The sequence below is a fragment of the Coregonus lavaretus genome, assembly GCF_964263955.1.
Source record: "Coregonus lavaretus genome assembly, chromosome: 24".
Lineage (NCBI taxonomy): Eukaryota > Metazoa > Chordata > Actinopteri > Salmoniformes > Salmonidae > Coregonus > Coregonus lavaretus.
Window position 1 is genome coordinate 27,246,708 of NC_140011.1, and position 16,675 is coordinate 27,263,382.

Below are 16,675 nucleotides of genomic sequence, written 5' to 3' on the forward strand. Positions count from 1 at the left end.
TGGGAAGGTGACCCAGAGTTACCTAGGGGTCGTTCCTCTTTTGGTCGTAATCCAGACACATTTGATATTGTTGGGAATTTACGGTTGTTGCCCCAGTTTAATGAAAAGGACCCGGAGACATTCTTTTCGTTGTTTGAGCGTGTTGCTGACGCTAGGAGTTGGCCTGATTCTGATTGCACTTTGATGTTGCAGTGTGTGCTGACTGGTAAAGCGCAAGAAGCATATTCAGCTCTTAGTGTAGCAGACAGTGTTAGTTATGAGAAGGTTAAAACGGCTGTGTTACAGAGTTACGAATTGGTCCCTGAGGCTTACCGCCAACGATTTAGAACTTTAAAAAGGGATGATCAGCAGACTCATGTTGAGTTTGCGCGAATATTATCTTCACAGTTCAATCGCTGGTGTTCTGCCTCTGCAGTTATGACTTTCCAAGGGCTGTGTGATCTGATTATGTTAGAACAATTTAAGGACACGATCCCTGATCGTATAGCGACGTACATTAACGAACGAAAAATAAAGACTGTTGCTGAAGCTGCGGTTTTGGCAGATGAATATGTGTTGACTCACAAAAGTTTTTGCAGAACCCCGTATTCGGAGTGAGTGGGGGCGTTCGCAGAGATTTGGGCCTCGCTCGCCGAGATACTTCGGTTCCCGGGCAGAGTTTCATTCAAATAGGGTTGAGCCTGATACCCGTGGTAAAACTGACGTTGGTCAAGAGTGTCACTACTGTCAAGAATTAGGTCATTGGAAAAATGAATGTCCGATTCTTAGGTCTAGGGGTAAATTCAGTACAGGTGCTTATGGTAAATCGAGGCCTGCAGCGTTAGCCGCGCCTGTTCCACATCAGTTCACTCATGACGCATTGTCTCATGCCCGGAGCCAGGTGAAGGGTTATATTGATCCCGACTATTTACCTTTCGTTACGGAGGGTTTTGTGTCTATGGTAGGAAGTAAGAACCTAGTGCCAGTAAAGATCCTAAGAGACACAGGTGCCTCTGAATCATTTGTGTTGGAATCTGTGTTACCCTTCTCTGCGGAGACTGATTCGGGGAATAGTGTTCTAATTAGGGGAATAGGTTTGAACACTCTGTCAGTTCCATTGCATAAACTGATGTTGGATTGTGGATTGGTGAAAGGTGAGGTTGTTGTGGGGGTGCGTCCTTCATTGCCTATTGAGGGTATTGACGTGATCCTTGGAAATAACTTGGCTGGGGAGCGTGTGTGGCCTATCGTGTCTCCATCTTTAGAGGTTTCCACTAAGCCGTCAATTGTAGGGATTCCTGATGAGTGCGCAGAATTTCCCAGAGGTGTTTTCTGCGTGTGCAGTGACGCGTTCTATGATCCATGACGACCTGGTCACGGAGCTGGCTAACGAGAATACCATAAAGAAGTCTGTTACTGTTTTCCCTGTTATCCCGTTATCTGTACCCCGCTCCGATTTAATCGAGGCGCAACGGACTGACCCTACATTAGAAGAGTTGCGGGACCAAATTGTGCCTGTGGAACAGTTGGGAGATGTCGCACAGGGCTATTTTCTCCAAGAGGAGGTCCTGATGAGAAAGTGGATGTCTCATGGTAGTTGTTTTCTGGGGGAGGCGATTAGTCAGGTTGTGGTACCAGTTAAGCTTCGTGAGTTGGTGCTGACAACTTCTCACAATGACGTTGCTGGGCATATGGGTGTGAGAAAAACCTACAATCGCATATTACGACATTTTTTTTGGCCAAGATTAAAGAGGGATGTTTCTGATTTCATCAAAACTTGTCACACCTGTCAATTAACTGGTAAACCTAATCAAGCTATTAAGCCGGTACCACTGTTCCCTATTCCTGTACTCAGTAAACCTTTTGAGTATCTGATTATTGACTGTGTTGGTCCTCTGCCTCGTTCCAGAAAGGGTAGTAATTATTTGTTGACTGTGATGTGTCAGACCACTAGGTTTCCTGCTGCCTATCCTCTCCGGTCTATCACGACTAAGTCTGTGTTAAAAGCTTTGACTCAGTTTTTCTCACTGTTTGGAATCCCTAAGGTCATTCAAAGTGATCAAGGATCTAATTTCACCTCTAATCTCTTTGGACAGGTTCTCCAACAACTCCATATTAAACACAACTTGTCTAGCGCTTATCATGCCCAAAGTCAAGGAGCACTGGAACGTTTCCATCAAACGCTTAAGTCTTTGTTGAGAGCTTATTGTACTGAGATGGATAAGGATTGGGAGGAGGGGTTGCCTTGGTTACTGTTAGCTGCTAGGGAGGTTTCACAGGAGAGCACAGGTTTTAGCCCAAATGACCTAGTGTTTGGACATAAGGTGCGTGGGCTTTTATCTGTTCTCCAGGATGACTGGAAGTCTCCCGAGCCTCCTCAGTCCCTGTTATCATATGTGTGTGATTTTCGGCGACGCTTGTATGCCGCTGGTGAAATGGCTAAAGAGAAGCTATCATCTTCACAGGACAGGATGAAGAGCATATATGATCGGCGAGCTGAGCCTCGTCACTTTAGTCCAGGTGATCAGGTTCTGGCTCTGCTGCCAATTGTTGGTTCTCCTTTTCAAGCCAAGTTTCAAGGTCCATATACAGTGGTGCGCCAGTACACTGAGCAAAATTATCTAGTTGCCACTCCAGAACGGAGGAAAGCACACCAACTGTGCCATATAAATTTGTTAAAACCCTATTATGCACGTTCCTCTGAGACTGAACAGGGGGAGTCTACAGAGGACGGTAAGGCTGTTCTTTTGGCTGATACTGTTTATTCCCTGGATTCTGGTCATGCTAGGTCTGTGCAGGAGCAGGAAGATGTTTCTGGTCCCGACGATTGCATACTGCAGGGTAGATTGAAGAATTCAGAGACACTGGAGATTTTAGATAGTCTTCTTACTCATCTACCTGTTGATGGGCGGAAAGAGATGGTGGGTCTGATTCGGAGATTTCCAGGGTTGTTTTCTGATACACCAACACGTACAAACTTAATAGAACATGATATTGACATTGGAGATGCTGACCCCATTCGTCAACGGTTCTATAGAGTTTCTTCAGAGAAACTGCGTTGTCTGGATGCTGAGGTCAGGTACATGCTGGAGAGTAAAATAGCAGAGCCTTCTTCCAGTTGGGCTTCTCCCTGTATCTTGGTCAGTAAATCGGATGGAACAAACAGATTTTGTACGGACTACCGTAAGGTAAACGATGTCACTAAGCCGGATTCATTTCCTCTTCCTCGGATGGAGGACTGTGTTGATCAAGTCGGCGCAGCTAAGTTTGTGAGCAAATTTGACCTGTTAAAGGGCTATTGGCAGGTGCCACTGACGAGTAGGGCACGTGAAATCTCTGCCTTTATTACACCTTTTGGTCTGTACTCGTATTCGGTTATGAGTTTCGGGCTGCGTAATGCGCCTGCAACTTTTCAGCGACTTATGAACAGGGTTGTCTCTGGTCTGGCCGGGTGCGCTGTTTATCTGGACGATGTAGTGATATATGCAGATACTTGGGAGGAACATCTGTCCCGTATTCAAGCCTTGTTCGAACGTCTGGCTGCGGGTCGTCTCACGATAAATTTGGCTAAATGTGAGTTTGCTCAGGCGACTGTTACATACCTTGGAAAGGTGGTTGGGCAGGGTGAAGTGCGCCCTGTTCATGAATATTGATGTGACCGACCAGTGTTTGATTTTGTCATGTTCTATCTTTCCTGTTTGTCCCCTCCTAGTCTTGTGTTTTTCTTTCCTCTTAAAGGTTGCTTCCTGTGTAAAGGTTGCTGAGGTCTGGAGAGGAGGATGATGGGTGGGGCAAGTGGAGGGGTGAACATGTACAAATTGTCGGTTTGGGACGCAGGGGCTGGTACGTTGGTCCGGGGTCCTTGTTGGTCCCCGGTCTTATGGGGGGGGTGTGACGACCCTCCCACTCTGTCTGCCGTATTCTCTCTTTGCTCTTGTTTCCTTATTAGGATGCCGGTGGGCGGAGTTTGGAGGGTCGTCAGATATATGGGAAACACCTGGGCCGGGTGTGTCCCAGGATAAATGGACCTCTTCCACATTCATTAAGGAGACTCTCTCCAGGCAGATACTTTGATTTTGGTTGTGATATTTTTGTGGCCTTTTTGGGTTGTTTGCTTTGGCACTTTTCAACACTTTTCTATATTACATTTATGCAAGCAAACACTCACTTACACTACTGATTACTGATTACACACCCCATTGTTATTTCAGTTAGTTTACTTTAATTAATAAATATATACTTTGAGTACTCCTTGTCTCCACGTGTCTCCATTTTGTTACGAACTTGAGCCGGTTCGTGACACATTCCATAAGTGTCAAAGGCTTTTATTGACAATTACATTAAGTTTATGCAAAGAGTCAATATTTGCAGTGTTGACCCTTCTTTTTCAAGACCTCTGCAATCCGCCCTGGCATGCTGTCAATTAACTTCTGGGCCACATCCTGACTGATGGCAGCCCATTCTTGCATAATCAATGCTTGGAGTTTGTCAGAATTTGTGGGGTTTTGTTTGTCCATCGACCACAAGTTATCAATGGGATTAAGGTCTGGGGAGTTTCCTGGCCATGGACCCAAAATGTTGATGTTTTGTTCCCCGAGCCACTTAGTTATCACTTTTGCCTTATGGCAAGGTGCTCCATCATGCTGGAAAAGGTATTGTTCGTCACCAAACTGTTCTTGGATGGTTGCTCTCGGAGGATGTGTTGGTACCATTCTTTATTCATGGCTGTGTTCTTAGGCAAAATTGTGAGTGAGCCCACTCCCTTAGCTGAGAAGCAACCCCACACATGAATGGTCTTAGGATGCTTTACTGTTGGCATGACACAGGACTGATTGTAGCGCTCACCTTGGCTTTTTTCCGGATGCCCCAAACAATCGGAAAGAGGATTCATCAGAGAAAATGACTTTAGCCCAGTCCTCAGCAGTCCTTTCCATACCTTTTGCAGAGTATCAGTCTGTCCCTGATTTTTTTTCCTGGAGAGAAGTGGCTTCCTCGCTGCCCTTCTTGACACCAGGCTATCCTCCAAAAGTCTTCGCCTCACTGTGCGTGCAGATGTACTCACACCTGCCTGCTGCCATTCCTGAGCAAGCTCTGCACTGGTGGTGCCCTGATCCCGCAGCTGAATCAACTTTAGGAGACGGTCCTGGCGGTTGCTGGACTTTCTTGGGTGCCCTGAAGCCTTCTTCATAACAATTGAACCTCTCTCCTTGAAGTTCTTGATGATCTGATAAATGGTTGATTTAGGTGCAATCTTCCTAGCAGCAATATCCTTGCCTGTGAAGTCCTTTTTGTGCAAAGCAATGATGACGGCACGCGTTTCCTTGCAGGTAACCATGGTTAACAGAGGAATAACAATGATTTCAAGCACCACCCTCCTTTTAAAGCTTCCAGTCTGTTATTCTAACTCAATCAGCATGACAGAGTGATCTCCAGCCTTGTCCTCGTCAACACTCTCACCTGTGTTAACGAGAGAATCACTGACATGATGTCAGCTGGTCCTTTTGTGGCAGGGCTGAAATGCAGTGGGAAAGTTTTTTGGGGATTAAGTTCATTTTCATGGCAAAGAGGGACTTTGCAATTAATTGCAATTCATCTGATCACTCTTCATTACATTCTGAAGTATATGCAAATTGCCATCATTAAAACTGAGGCAGCAGACTTTGTGAAAATTAATATTTGTGTCATTCTCAAAACTTTTGACCACGACTGTACACACAATACCCCATAATGATAAAGCAAAAACTGGTTTGTAGAAATTTGTGGAGTGGTTGAAAAACGAGTTTTAATGACTCCAACCTAAGTGTATGTAAACTTCTGACTTCAACTGTATTACTAGCATTGGCCTCTGCCAAACGTGTAAGTGACATTCACGTGCTCTCAACGAACTCTTCGTGTGCACAGTTTGCTCCCGGTAACAATAGGGCATCATTGCGACCTAACCCCGCCTTTATCCCTAACATTATTAACCCATCTTTGATATGTCTTCCCCTTGAGTGAACAGATTTTCATCCCCCGCTGTTTTCCTCCCCGGAACAACAACGTCTATATATGTTGTGTCTAGTGCGTGCTCTGCACATCTACAGTGCATTTGGAAAGTATTCAGACCCTTTCACTTTTTCCACATTTTGTTACATTACAACCTTATTCTAAAATTGATTAAATTGCTTTATTTCCCTCATCAATCTACATACAATACTACATAATGACAAAAACTGAAATATCACATTTACTTAAGTATTCAGACCCTTTACTCAGTACTTTGTTGACGCTACAAGCTTGGCACACCTGCATTTGGGGAGTTTCTCCCATTATTCACTGCAGATTTACATTTTACATTTTAGTCATTTAGCAGACGCTCTTATCCAGAGCGACTTACAGTTAGTGAGTGCATACATATTTTTATATATATATATATATATATATATTTTTTTTTTTTCATACTGGCCCCCCGTGGGAATCGAACCCACAACCCTGGCGTTGCAAACGCCATGCTCTACCAACTGAGCTACATCCCTGCTGGCCATTCCCTCCCCTACCCTGGACGACGCTGGGCCAATTGTGCGCCGCCCCATGGGTCTCCCGGTCACGGCCAGCTACGACAGAGCCTGGATTCGAACCAGGATCTCTAGTGGCACAGCGTGGCCAGTGCCTTAGACCACTGCGCCACTCGGGAGATCCTCTCAAGCTCTGTCAGGTTGGATGGGGAGCATTTTTTTTATTTTTTTTATTTCACCTTTATTTAACCAGGTAAACCAGTTGAGAACAAGTTCTCATTTACAACTGCGACCTGGCCAAGATAAAGCAAAGCAGTGCGATAAAAACAACAACACAGAGTTACATATGGGGTAAAACAAAACAAAGTCAAAAATACAACAGAAATACATATAATATACAGTGTGTGCAAATTTAGCAAGTTATGGAGTTAAGGCAATAAAATAGGCTATAGTGCAAAATAATTACAATTAGTATTAACACTGGAATGATAGATGTGCAAGAGATGATGTGCAAATAGAGATACTGGGGTACAAATGAGCAAAATAAATAACAATATAGGGATGAGGTAGTTGGGCGGGCTAATTTCAGATGGGCTGTGTACAGGTGCAGTGATCGGTAAGGTGCTCTGACAACTGATGCTTAAAGTTAGTGAGGGAGATAAGTGTCTCCAGCTTCAGAGATTTTTGCAATTTGTTCCAGTCATTGGCAGCAGAGAACTGGAAGGAATTGCGGCCAAAGGAGGTGTTGGCTTTGGGGATGACCAGTGAGATATACCCACTGGAGCGCAGACTACGGGTGGGTGTTGCTATGGTGACCAATGAGCTAAGATAAGGCGGGGATTTGCCTAGCAGTGATTTATAGATGGCCTGGAGCCAGTGGGTTTGGCGACGAATATGTAGTGAGGACCAGCCAACAAGAGCGTACAGGTCACAGTGGTGGGTATTATATGGGGCTTTGGAGACAAAACGGATGGCACTGTGATAGACTACATCCAATTTGCTGAGTAGAGTGTTGGAGGCTATTTTGTAAATGACATCGCCGAAGTCAAGGATCGGTAGGGTAGTCAGTTTTACGAGGGCATGTTTGGCAGCATGAGTGAAGGAGGCTTTGTTGCGAAATAGGAAGCCGATTCTAGATTTAACTTTGGATTGGAGATTCTTAATGTGAGTCTGGAAGGAGAGTTTACAGTCTAACCAGACACCTAGATATTTGTAGTTGTCCACATACTCTAGGTCAGACCCGTCGAGAGTAGTGATTCTAGTCGGGTGGGCGGGTGCAAGCAGCGTTCGGTTGAAGAGCATGCATTTAGTTTTACTAGTGTTTAAGAGCAGTTGGAGGCTACTGAAGGAGTGTTGTATGGAATTGAAGCTCGTTTGGAGGTTTGTTAACACAGTGTCCAATGAAGGGCCAGATGTATACAAAATGGTGTTGTCTGCGTAGAGGTGGATCTGAGAGTCACCAGCAGCAAGAGCGACGTCATTGATATACACAGAGAAAAGAGTCGGCCCAAGAATTGAACCCTGTGGCACCCCCATAGAGACTGCCATAGGTCCAGACAACAGGCCCTCCGATTTGACACATTGAACTCTATCTGAGAAGTAGTTGGTGAACCAGGCGAGGCAGTCATTTGAGAAACCAAGGCTATTTAGTCTGCCAATAAGAATGCGGTGGTTGACAGAGTCGAAAGCCTTGGCCAGGTCAATGAAAACGGCTGCACAGTACTGTCTATTATCGATCGCGGTTATAATATATAATATAGACATTTGCCAAAATAAAAAATAAAGCTGTTTTCACTTTGTCATTATGGGGTATTGTGTGTAGATTGCAGATATTTTTTACAAATGTAATCAACTTTAGAATAACGCTGTAACGTAACAAAATGTGGAAAATGTCAAGGGGTCTGAATACTTTCCGAAGGCACTGTATGTCTGGTGTTTTGAGAGGGGCCTATCCTGAATGTACAGCCTGTGATAGGAACACAGAGTACTCCTGGACCCTATTTGTCTCTTATTAATGTCTCACCAATCACAGTCTAAAAAAACATGGCTGGCATTACTACTGGAAGGACATCAAGACAATGTATCTGGTCATATCCAGGGCATTTAAAATATTCTGTCATTGATCAGATTTAGAGTCAAGGCATTTAACGGATGATAATGTCATCAATCAAATAGGGGAGCCATTGCATCTAAAAGGATGATGTCATTGATCACATAGCCAGGCATTTACATTAAAGGGTGATGTCTTGCCTGAGAAAGAGCCTGAAATGGGTCCAGAATCTCTTAACCTAAGGAGCCGTCATTCAACAAGGAAGTGCCATATATCACATTGAGGGATGATAACATGGTCTGGTCACAGGTTTCACACTAGAAGTCTAATGTGACTGCTGTGAGTGTATTCCTTAAACTGAGAATGTGGTAGGCAAGTGACATAGACTATCTACTGACAACTGCTGGGTGCCATGAGGGTGTAAGTGTTAGGCTGATGACAACACCTACCCACTAACACTACCCCCCCAAGTGTCTCTGCCCTCGGAGCTCACCCCTACTAGTCCCATCAGTCACCATAGGGATGTGTGCTCGGCGGGCTGGAGCCTGGTGAGTGCCTGGTGTCAAGTGCACAGCCAGGTCCAATATGACCTCACAGTGTAACGTATCACAGTACGCGCCATTACCCGTCTTAACGCCATCAGTCACAGGTCTGCAAAAGTGGGACGGTCATTAATCCACTAATACATACATATTACATAGCCATGTCAAGGTGTGTCAGGCTCAGAATGTCAAGGACACTGAGAAATGTTGGCTTAAATTCACCATGTCACACAACATGATTGAGACAGGGGAAAAAATTATGATATCCAAACTTAATAACAATACTTGAATAACACACATAATGTGATTTGGATCAGATCCATGTGCAGGTGTTTCATCAACAAAGTAAACATAGATTGAAGTGGAAGTCAGACAAAGGATGCTTGAAAAATACTTTGCATTAGTCAAACTACGTTAATGGGGATTCTGGGAAGGGTTTGCATTTCAAGTAACCACACTTGCCAACTTGAAGGGCCAAAGTCTTATTGCCTAATAGAATCTTGCCATCTCACTAGCCTCCTCTGTGAGATGAGACCAGATTAAAATCAGACATTCACACCTTGAAATAAAATAAAAACACTACACAGCCACACCTGTTGACTTTCTATTCTTGGGGTTTTGCTCCACATCATACTGGAATAACTGGCAACATATATACAACTATGATAACTAAACTACAGGTCATACTAAACTAGAACTAAACAGGATGCGGTAACGTTACAGGATGCAGCTACTGTCTGAAAGTAACTGTTCCCAAAACTGCTGTAAACATCTGAAGTCAACAGCTGTCACAGTCAAGAACAGGCATGCCCACTCCCCAGCAACAATGCGCAATAGCTATCCCAACATAAATGTAGGCAACTAATAATACAATGTTGCATGACAAAAGACAAATAGCGTAGACAATAGAAAACTCAGACACGTCATTGTTGAAAATTAAGGACGGTATCTTTCATTTAAGCCATGTAAAGAGCGGAAAAGTTCCTCCCCTCCCGCAGCTCGTCCACCGAAATCGAATCCTGATGCGCTTCGTTGAGCCAGTGGTAAATGTATCAACAAATAATGTAATCTTACCCTTATATTGCAGTGAGGTACCACTTGTAATTTTCACAGTTCCACTTATGGATTCGCCAGGGCTGTAGACCACTTTGTTGTTGGTAAAAGTAATATCGAATTCCTGAAGCTTGCCCATGACTCCGCTATCTTCCGCGTCTCACTACAAAAACCGGAGTATGGTTCCGTCTACCGCCGCCTATGGAAGCTGAACCGCGCTATCTCAAAGATGGTGGATAAATAAAGATGTCCTATTGAGGCCGTTTACCATTGACAAAATGGTTAGTTCCGGTCTACTTAACGGGGTGGCTCTCCCCATAGGCACCAATGCGATAGCAGCTGGGTCTGGTCGGCTTAGTTTATTGACTGTAATGTAAACAGAAAAACGAGATAGTGGGATGTCTCGCTTCCTCTTCCGTCTCTGGCTCTCTAGTCCCACCTGCAACACGCACTCCACCGTGTTTTCAAGAGCATCAAGAGCATCAAGAGCAGTGACGTCATTACGAAAATATGTATTATATTCAAGTGTATTTTGTTATATTTGTTGTTAAAGTAACATATATATATATATATATAATATTTAAAAAATATTCAAGGTTGGTAGTCTACTCTTTCATAACTAGCCACATAATGTAAATATTATGTTATTCAGGCCTTTGTGTTTAGGTCATCTTGGTATATTCACAGTACACCTCCCAGTGGAGATACTATAATAACACTGGAATAACTACAGTACACATTACACTGCCCAACATGGGCATCTGTTGTAATTATTGTAATTATTTTGCACTATGGCCTATTTATTGCCCTACCTCCATAACTTACTACATTTGCACACACTGTATATAGATTTTATATTGTGTTTTTGACTGTACGTTTTGTTTATCCCATATGTAACTCTGTGTTGTTGTTGTTTTTATCGCACTGCTTTGCTTTATCTTGGCCAGGTCGCAGTTGTAAATGAGAACTTGTTCTCAACTGGCTTACCTGGTTAAATAAAGGTTAAATAAAAAAAGTAAAAAACAAATCTGCAATTTTCTATATTGCTAAAATATGCTCTTTTGCAGACATTCAGCCATTGATTGAGTTGGACCATACATTCACTGAATTACAGGAAGGATGCATCAAACACTGTATGGTGGGTTACCCCTCTGTTCACCCATCTCCACCTCCACCCTCACCTCAATAGAAAATGGTAGACAGCAGGGCACTCCCCATCTCCAGATCGAGAGTAGCTACGTGCTGCTGACATCAGCGATTTGTCCCACTCAGAAAGGATGGCTGATCAGAGCAGGGGTAGGCAACCCTGTTCCTGGAGTGCTGCAGATATTCAGTGATTGACTATTTTCCTGGTTTTCCAGATTGGTTAAATCAAAAACATGAAGTGACTGCGGCACTCCAGGACCAGTGTTGCCTACCCCCGGAGCAAAGGAATGTGACAGTTTATAGCTCTCAGCTCTCAGAGAAAAGAATGAGAATGAGCTCCCAAGCTAAAGTGGGAAGGGGACTTCTGTTCCCAAATGAGGAGCTAGTTGTTCCCCGTTTAAGCTGAGCCGGTACTTTATCTGCCCTTATTGCTTTAATAGTGCATGTAGTAAGGTGATATATTAAAGTGCAAGCTCGTGAAACATACAGTTATTGCATTTACACACACACACACAAGTGCATGTACACACTTGTACACACACACACACACACACAAGCTTGTGTGTGTGTGTGTGTCAGAGAGAGAGAAAGAAAGAAAGAAAGAAAGAAAGAAAGAAAGAAAGAAAGAAAGAAAGAAAGAAAGAAAGAAAGAAAGAAAGAAAGAAAGAAAGAAAGAAAGAAAGAGAAAGCAAAAGAGAGCGAGAGAGGGATAGAGAGAGACAATGACCCAGTTATTACTTACAAAAAAAGCAGAGTACATCACATGCATTGAGACAGATACTTCCATGACAACAGACAGACACGGTAGTTGCCAAATTACTGCCAGTATCCATGGAAATGGCTCTGATTTTGTCTGAATAAGTATTTAATTTTGAAGCAGCATGTTGTATATGCCTCCAGGTTGCTGATTCACTGTAGGTTCAGACGCCTGTAGAGGTAGCTGAAATTACCCTCTTTGACAGTCAATCCACCTCTATTACTGAATTTATGAGCCATTTTCAAATGCATAGGATAAATCAATTCATGTAAACGTGATGCCAGCAACAGTCCATAGCCACATGAAATGGCACTGAAGGTGTAGATGGAAGTAACACCAGCATATAGAGGCATTCAGGACTTGAAATCAGTAGCCCACGTCATATCCTCCTGAGACCCAGCAATTCATTTTTGTCCTCTCTAGTGGACATCAGTTCTTGGTCCGTATCTCAGATGCCATACAAGCCACTGTATTAAGCCCTGTTGTCCCTTTGAGAGGACATTCTGGGCTTTTCAATGATATCACGTGTGGGGGTGTGACCTTGACCACTTTATCTTCCTGCTGGCTGCTGTCAAAATTAGCACATTTTATGGAAATTTGAAAAGAAGTGTGTGTAATTATTAATTATCATTTTTGTGAGTTTGACATTAAAATTGTTTCTAATAAGTGAATATCTCAGGAATAGTTAAGTGAGTTGTCAGGACGGTGTAATACTTTTTTCACATTAAATAAGAGCTAAGTAAGATCTTATCAAGAAATGTCCTCTGTAACTATGCCGCAACTATGTTTTTCACCTACTGTACCCATTGACTGTAATGTTAATATTTACGTTTTAATATTTACGTCCTAATGACCACTACAGAGGACAATTTTCCCACTCCAAACACTAAATCCATACACATCATTGAACAACGCAGCAGTAAATGTCTATAAACTGGTTGCATAATACATGGGTTTACCTGATTTGGACCTAGTAGGTGTCTGGATGAGGATGTTCAGTGTAAAATCCTCCTGAGACCCCCCAAAAGAGTTGGGTATTATTATATATATTTTAACCACAAGCGTAGTACCACCAGCAGTTTGAACCAACATTCAAATTGTATGCATGATGGTTGTTAAATTGGTCCCAGATTCAGCTAAGTTCAGCATATACATAGACAGCGTTTACACTAATATATTAGGGTTATGGCTAGGGTAAGGTAGTTTGGTGCCAGTATCTTTAGCTAAAATTCCACTCCTTGTCATTGCCAAAGAGACTGGCCAGGGTTATTATGGTTAGGGTTGAGCCAGGATTTGGACAGGAAGCTAGGGTAAGGGTTGAGCCAGGGTGTGGACAGGAAGCTAGGGTTAAGGCTAAGGTTAGGGTTGAACCAGGGTGTGAACATAAGACGATAGGAAAGTATGGAGAAACATGGCAGATGACAGTGAGCAGGGCTCCTCCACCTCTGAATTCCCAATTCAACCCCTGATGATGACAAATTAATTTAGACATTTTACAGACGCTCTTATCCAGAGCGACTTACAGTTAGTGAGTGCCTACATTTTTTTTCCCATACTGGCCCCCCGTGGGAATCAAACCCACAACCCTGGCGTTGCAAGCGCCATGCTCTACCAACTGAGCTACACGGGGCCACAAATTCATGATGCCAAACTAAAGCAATACCATTCCATGACCATTCAAGGCAGCTTTTGTCAATGGGTGAGATGCAGTATGGCTTGACGTGTTGTGGTGTGTGTTTTTTAACCACAGCTGACTTGTTGGTGATAAATAAGCTAACCTAATTCAATGCATTTATAGTCTTATTTGACTGGTTGTCATGTGCTGTCAATATATTAAAATAGTTTACAATCAAAGGTTAATGTGAGTTCATCGTGCTACTCATTTTATTGTCATTCATGTCCAGTATGAGGGGTGACAATCAAAACTTGCATCATGGTTCCACCTAGTGGTGATTTTAAAGAACATGCGGCTCATATTCAAGTCAGCGCCTCTTTATTTCATCTAAATTTCAGACAAACATTAGACTGAATAATATGCTAATTGGGCCGGCTGTAATCTGAAAGATGGAAAACTATAATTGACCTTCATAAACATTCAACCTACATTCAAGTAATGACTCTTCAAAGTCAGCAAAACAAAAAACATCAACAAGTATTCTTAACTACAGATTGCTTTGGCTACAATATAGTTCTATCCTACAATCATGTAAACCCTAAGGGCCAGGAACCAGCAGCTACAGTACCATACTGTATGAGTCTGGTCACTCTCTCATGTACTCTCCTCTTTCTCCTCCACCCCGAGCAGACAGGTGCTTGTGATGGCGCCCATAATGGCATAAGGGTCACAGCTGGCGGAGGGCTGACGGTCTTCAATGTATTCCTTCCCCTCCTGGCCCACCTGCCGTGGGATCTGGATGCTGGCCCCGTGGTTGGCCACCCCGGCATAGAAGTCGCAGATGCTGGAGGTTTCATGGAATCCTGTGAGGCGTCTGATGTTGTCCTGGCCTCCGCGAGGGTCGTACACAAGGAGGTGCTGGGCCTGTCGCTTGCTCAGCTTCTCAATGGCCTGCTCAATATGTCTGCTAGAAGAGGGGATGGTTGGGTATTGGACTGAATCTTGTAGTTATACAGTCTTACTGAATCTTACAGTGCAATAATGTTTTTACAGCAATACTCACTGCAGCCCGCCTTCTTCCCTCATCTCCTTGGTGCTGACGTTGGTGTGGCAGCTTGCCCCTTTCCACTTCATTGGTTTGGGCTCCAGAGTTGTGACAACTCCTTACAGTCTTCACACACGGTGCAGCAGAAAGCGTGCCATCCACAGGTGGTCTCCCATCTCTATCCCCTCACACGGACCCACCTGGAGCTCCCACTGAGAGAGAAAAGAAGAAGAGTTGGGAAATATTATATTGCCATCTGTAGAACCTTCCTGAAAGTCTTGTTATACAGCATTGTAGCAAAAGGTCAAAGTTTACCTGAGCCGGCATGACCTCAACATTGGTGCCACAGATTTTGACCCCAGAATAGAGACATGCCTTGTAGTGACACTCCACAATGTTCCTGCCATAGGTATTGTCTGCACCAACCCCACAGTAGTATGGACCTGAGAGGCCTATTTGATAACATTACAATTTTATTTAGACATATAGATAGAGCTAGATTAAATATATGTAGTGCTTCTCCGAGTGCTCAAGACCATTTACATGATGAAATTAACAAGGACACATATAATAATATAGGTATAATACAGTAGGGTCAGTCACCTTGGGGACCTGGGAATCCATTTTGGGGCCAGCCATAGGGGCGACCATCCATCCCTAGGAGAGTGTACTCCTGCTCCATTCAAAACCAGGGGATAGAGTCCTTCACCTTCTTACAGCCTGAAAGCATGTTACACTCTGTAGAGGAGAGAATAGGCATACTGTAGGGTTAGTTTGATTGACAGGGAAATATTAGACAGTCAAAGCCTACAGGCTGCTGTCTATCATAGACCAAAACCAGTTGGTCTGTGTCAACTGAAGTAGAAAAATAATCTCTAGCAGTCACATTTTCTTTGACAAGTACCTGCAGGCAAGCGGTTGTACTTAAGGACCTCACACAGGACCAGTTTGTTGGGTGACAGGGTGAAATGGTCCCTGAACATAGCCACTGGGATCAGGTACCTGTCACTGTTGGATACCTGGACCTGGTAGGTGCTGGAGCCATCAAAGTTCTGCCAATATCAATTTCAACATTAACATCATGAAATGTAATGCACTGTACTATTGATATAATGTTCTGTGAGATGGGCCTAATGCTTTGGGCTTGATGAAGCAAACAAAAGTGGTCTGGTAAGTTACCTTCTATTCCCTGGGGCTCTCTGTCCAGGATACGAGTCTTGTTCCTCAGCCCCTCCCCGGAGCCATCGATCCAGATGTAGGTAATGTGGCACAGGTCCCCTTGAGGGAAGGACAGGTAGTGCTGATTTATGGCCTTGTTTAGATGAGAGCTGACTGACACAGATGCCATGGCTTAGAGTCTAAGGGGGTTAAAATGACAGAGAAACAGATACTTGAGAACACATGCTGTATAGTGCAGCAGGTAATTCCTCATGGTTGTTTCATCAGACGGTGTCATCAGGAAGTGTTGCACAAGACCATGTTTTGTATTGTTATTCATGTACCATTCCATTCACTTGTCCTCTATGCAAATTAGAATTGAACACATTTTCATTTCACAAAATGTATTTAGATCCCAATCTTTTGATGGGACAAATCCTTTGATGCACCCAAAGCCGGGTGGATTTCGGTTGCTTTCAGCAGCATTTCAACCATACAGGTCTTTGTGTTTGTCTAAAAACAGCAGTGGCTAAACAACAGTAAGACTATAGGTCACCTATCCACCTCTACCTCTGTATAAACAAACCACTAAAGCCAAATGGGTGATTGTCAGTAGCATAATCAAACAACAAGAAAAAGCATAAATGCACGACCCCTCTAAAAACAAACAAAACATTCAGAATCTGAATGCTGTGATGGATACACTATAAAGGGGTTACTGTGAATTTTACAGTGGCTTACAGGCAGCTCGGTGGCAAGTCAAATTCTGTATTTCATATTACAGTACACATACTGTAATATAAATACGGTATCAAAGCAAGTAATGTGTAATGACA

At 43.5% G+C, this 16,675-nt stretch overlaps 1 protein-coding gene and 1 pseudogene across 2 annotated transcripts in view; both read right to left on the reverse strand.

Annotated features, from left to right (window-relative positions):
* Window positions 1-10,355, reverse strand: part of arrdc1b (arrestin domain containing 1b) — an 83,829-nt gene extending 73,474 nt beyond the window's left edge. Inside the window, exon 1 of the mRNA XM_084140201.1 lies at window positions 10,140-10,355. Coding sequence (XP_083996327.1) covers window positions 10,140-10,257 — 118 coding nt within the window. The 5' untranslated portion in view covers window positions 10,258-10,355. The remainder of the gene's footprint in view (window positions 1-10,139) is intronic.
* Window positions 10,356-14,290: 3,935 nt separating this feature from the next.
* On the reverse strand, window positions 14,291-16,029 carry LOC311099539 (glutamine synthetase-like; annotated as a pseudogene). Its single transcript has 6 exons — window positions 15,844-16,029; window positions 15,586-15,733; window positions 15,285-15,419; window positions 14,997-15,124; window positions 14,700-14,893; window positions 14,291-14,600 (listed from the first exon to the last, which is right to left on the reverse strand). The product of its transcript is annotated as a glutamine synthetase-like (transcript).
* Window positions 16,030-16,675: the final 646 nt, after the last annotated feature.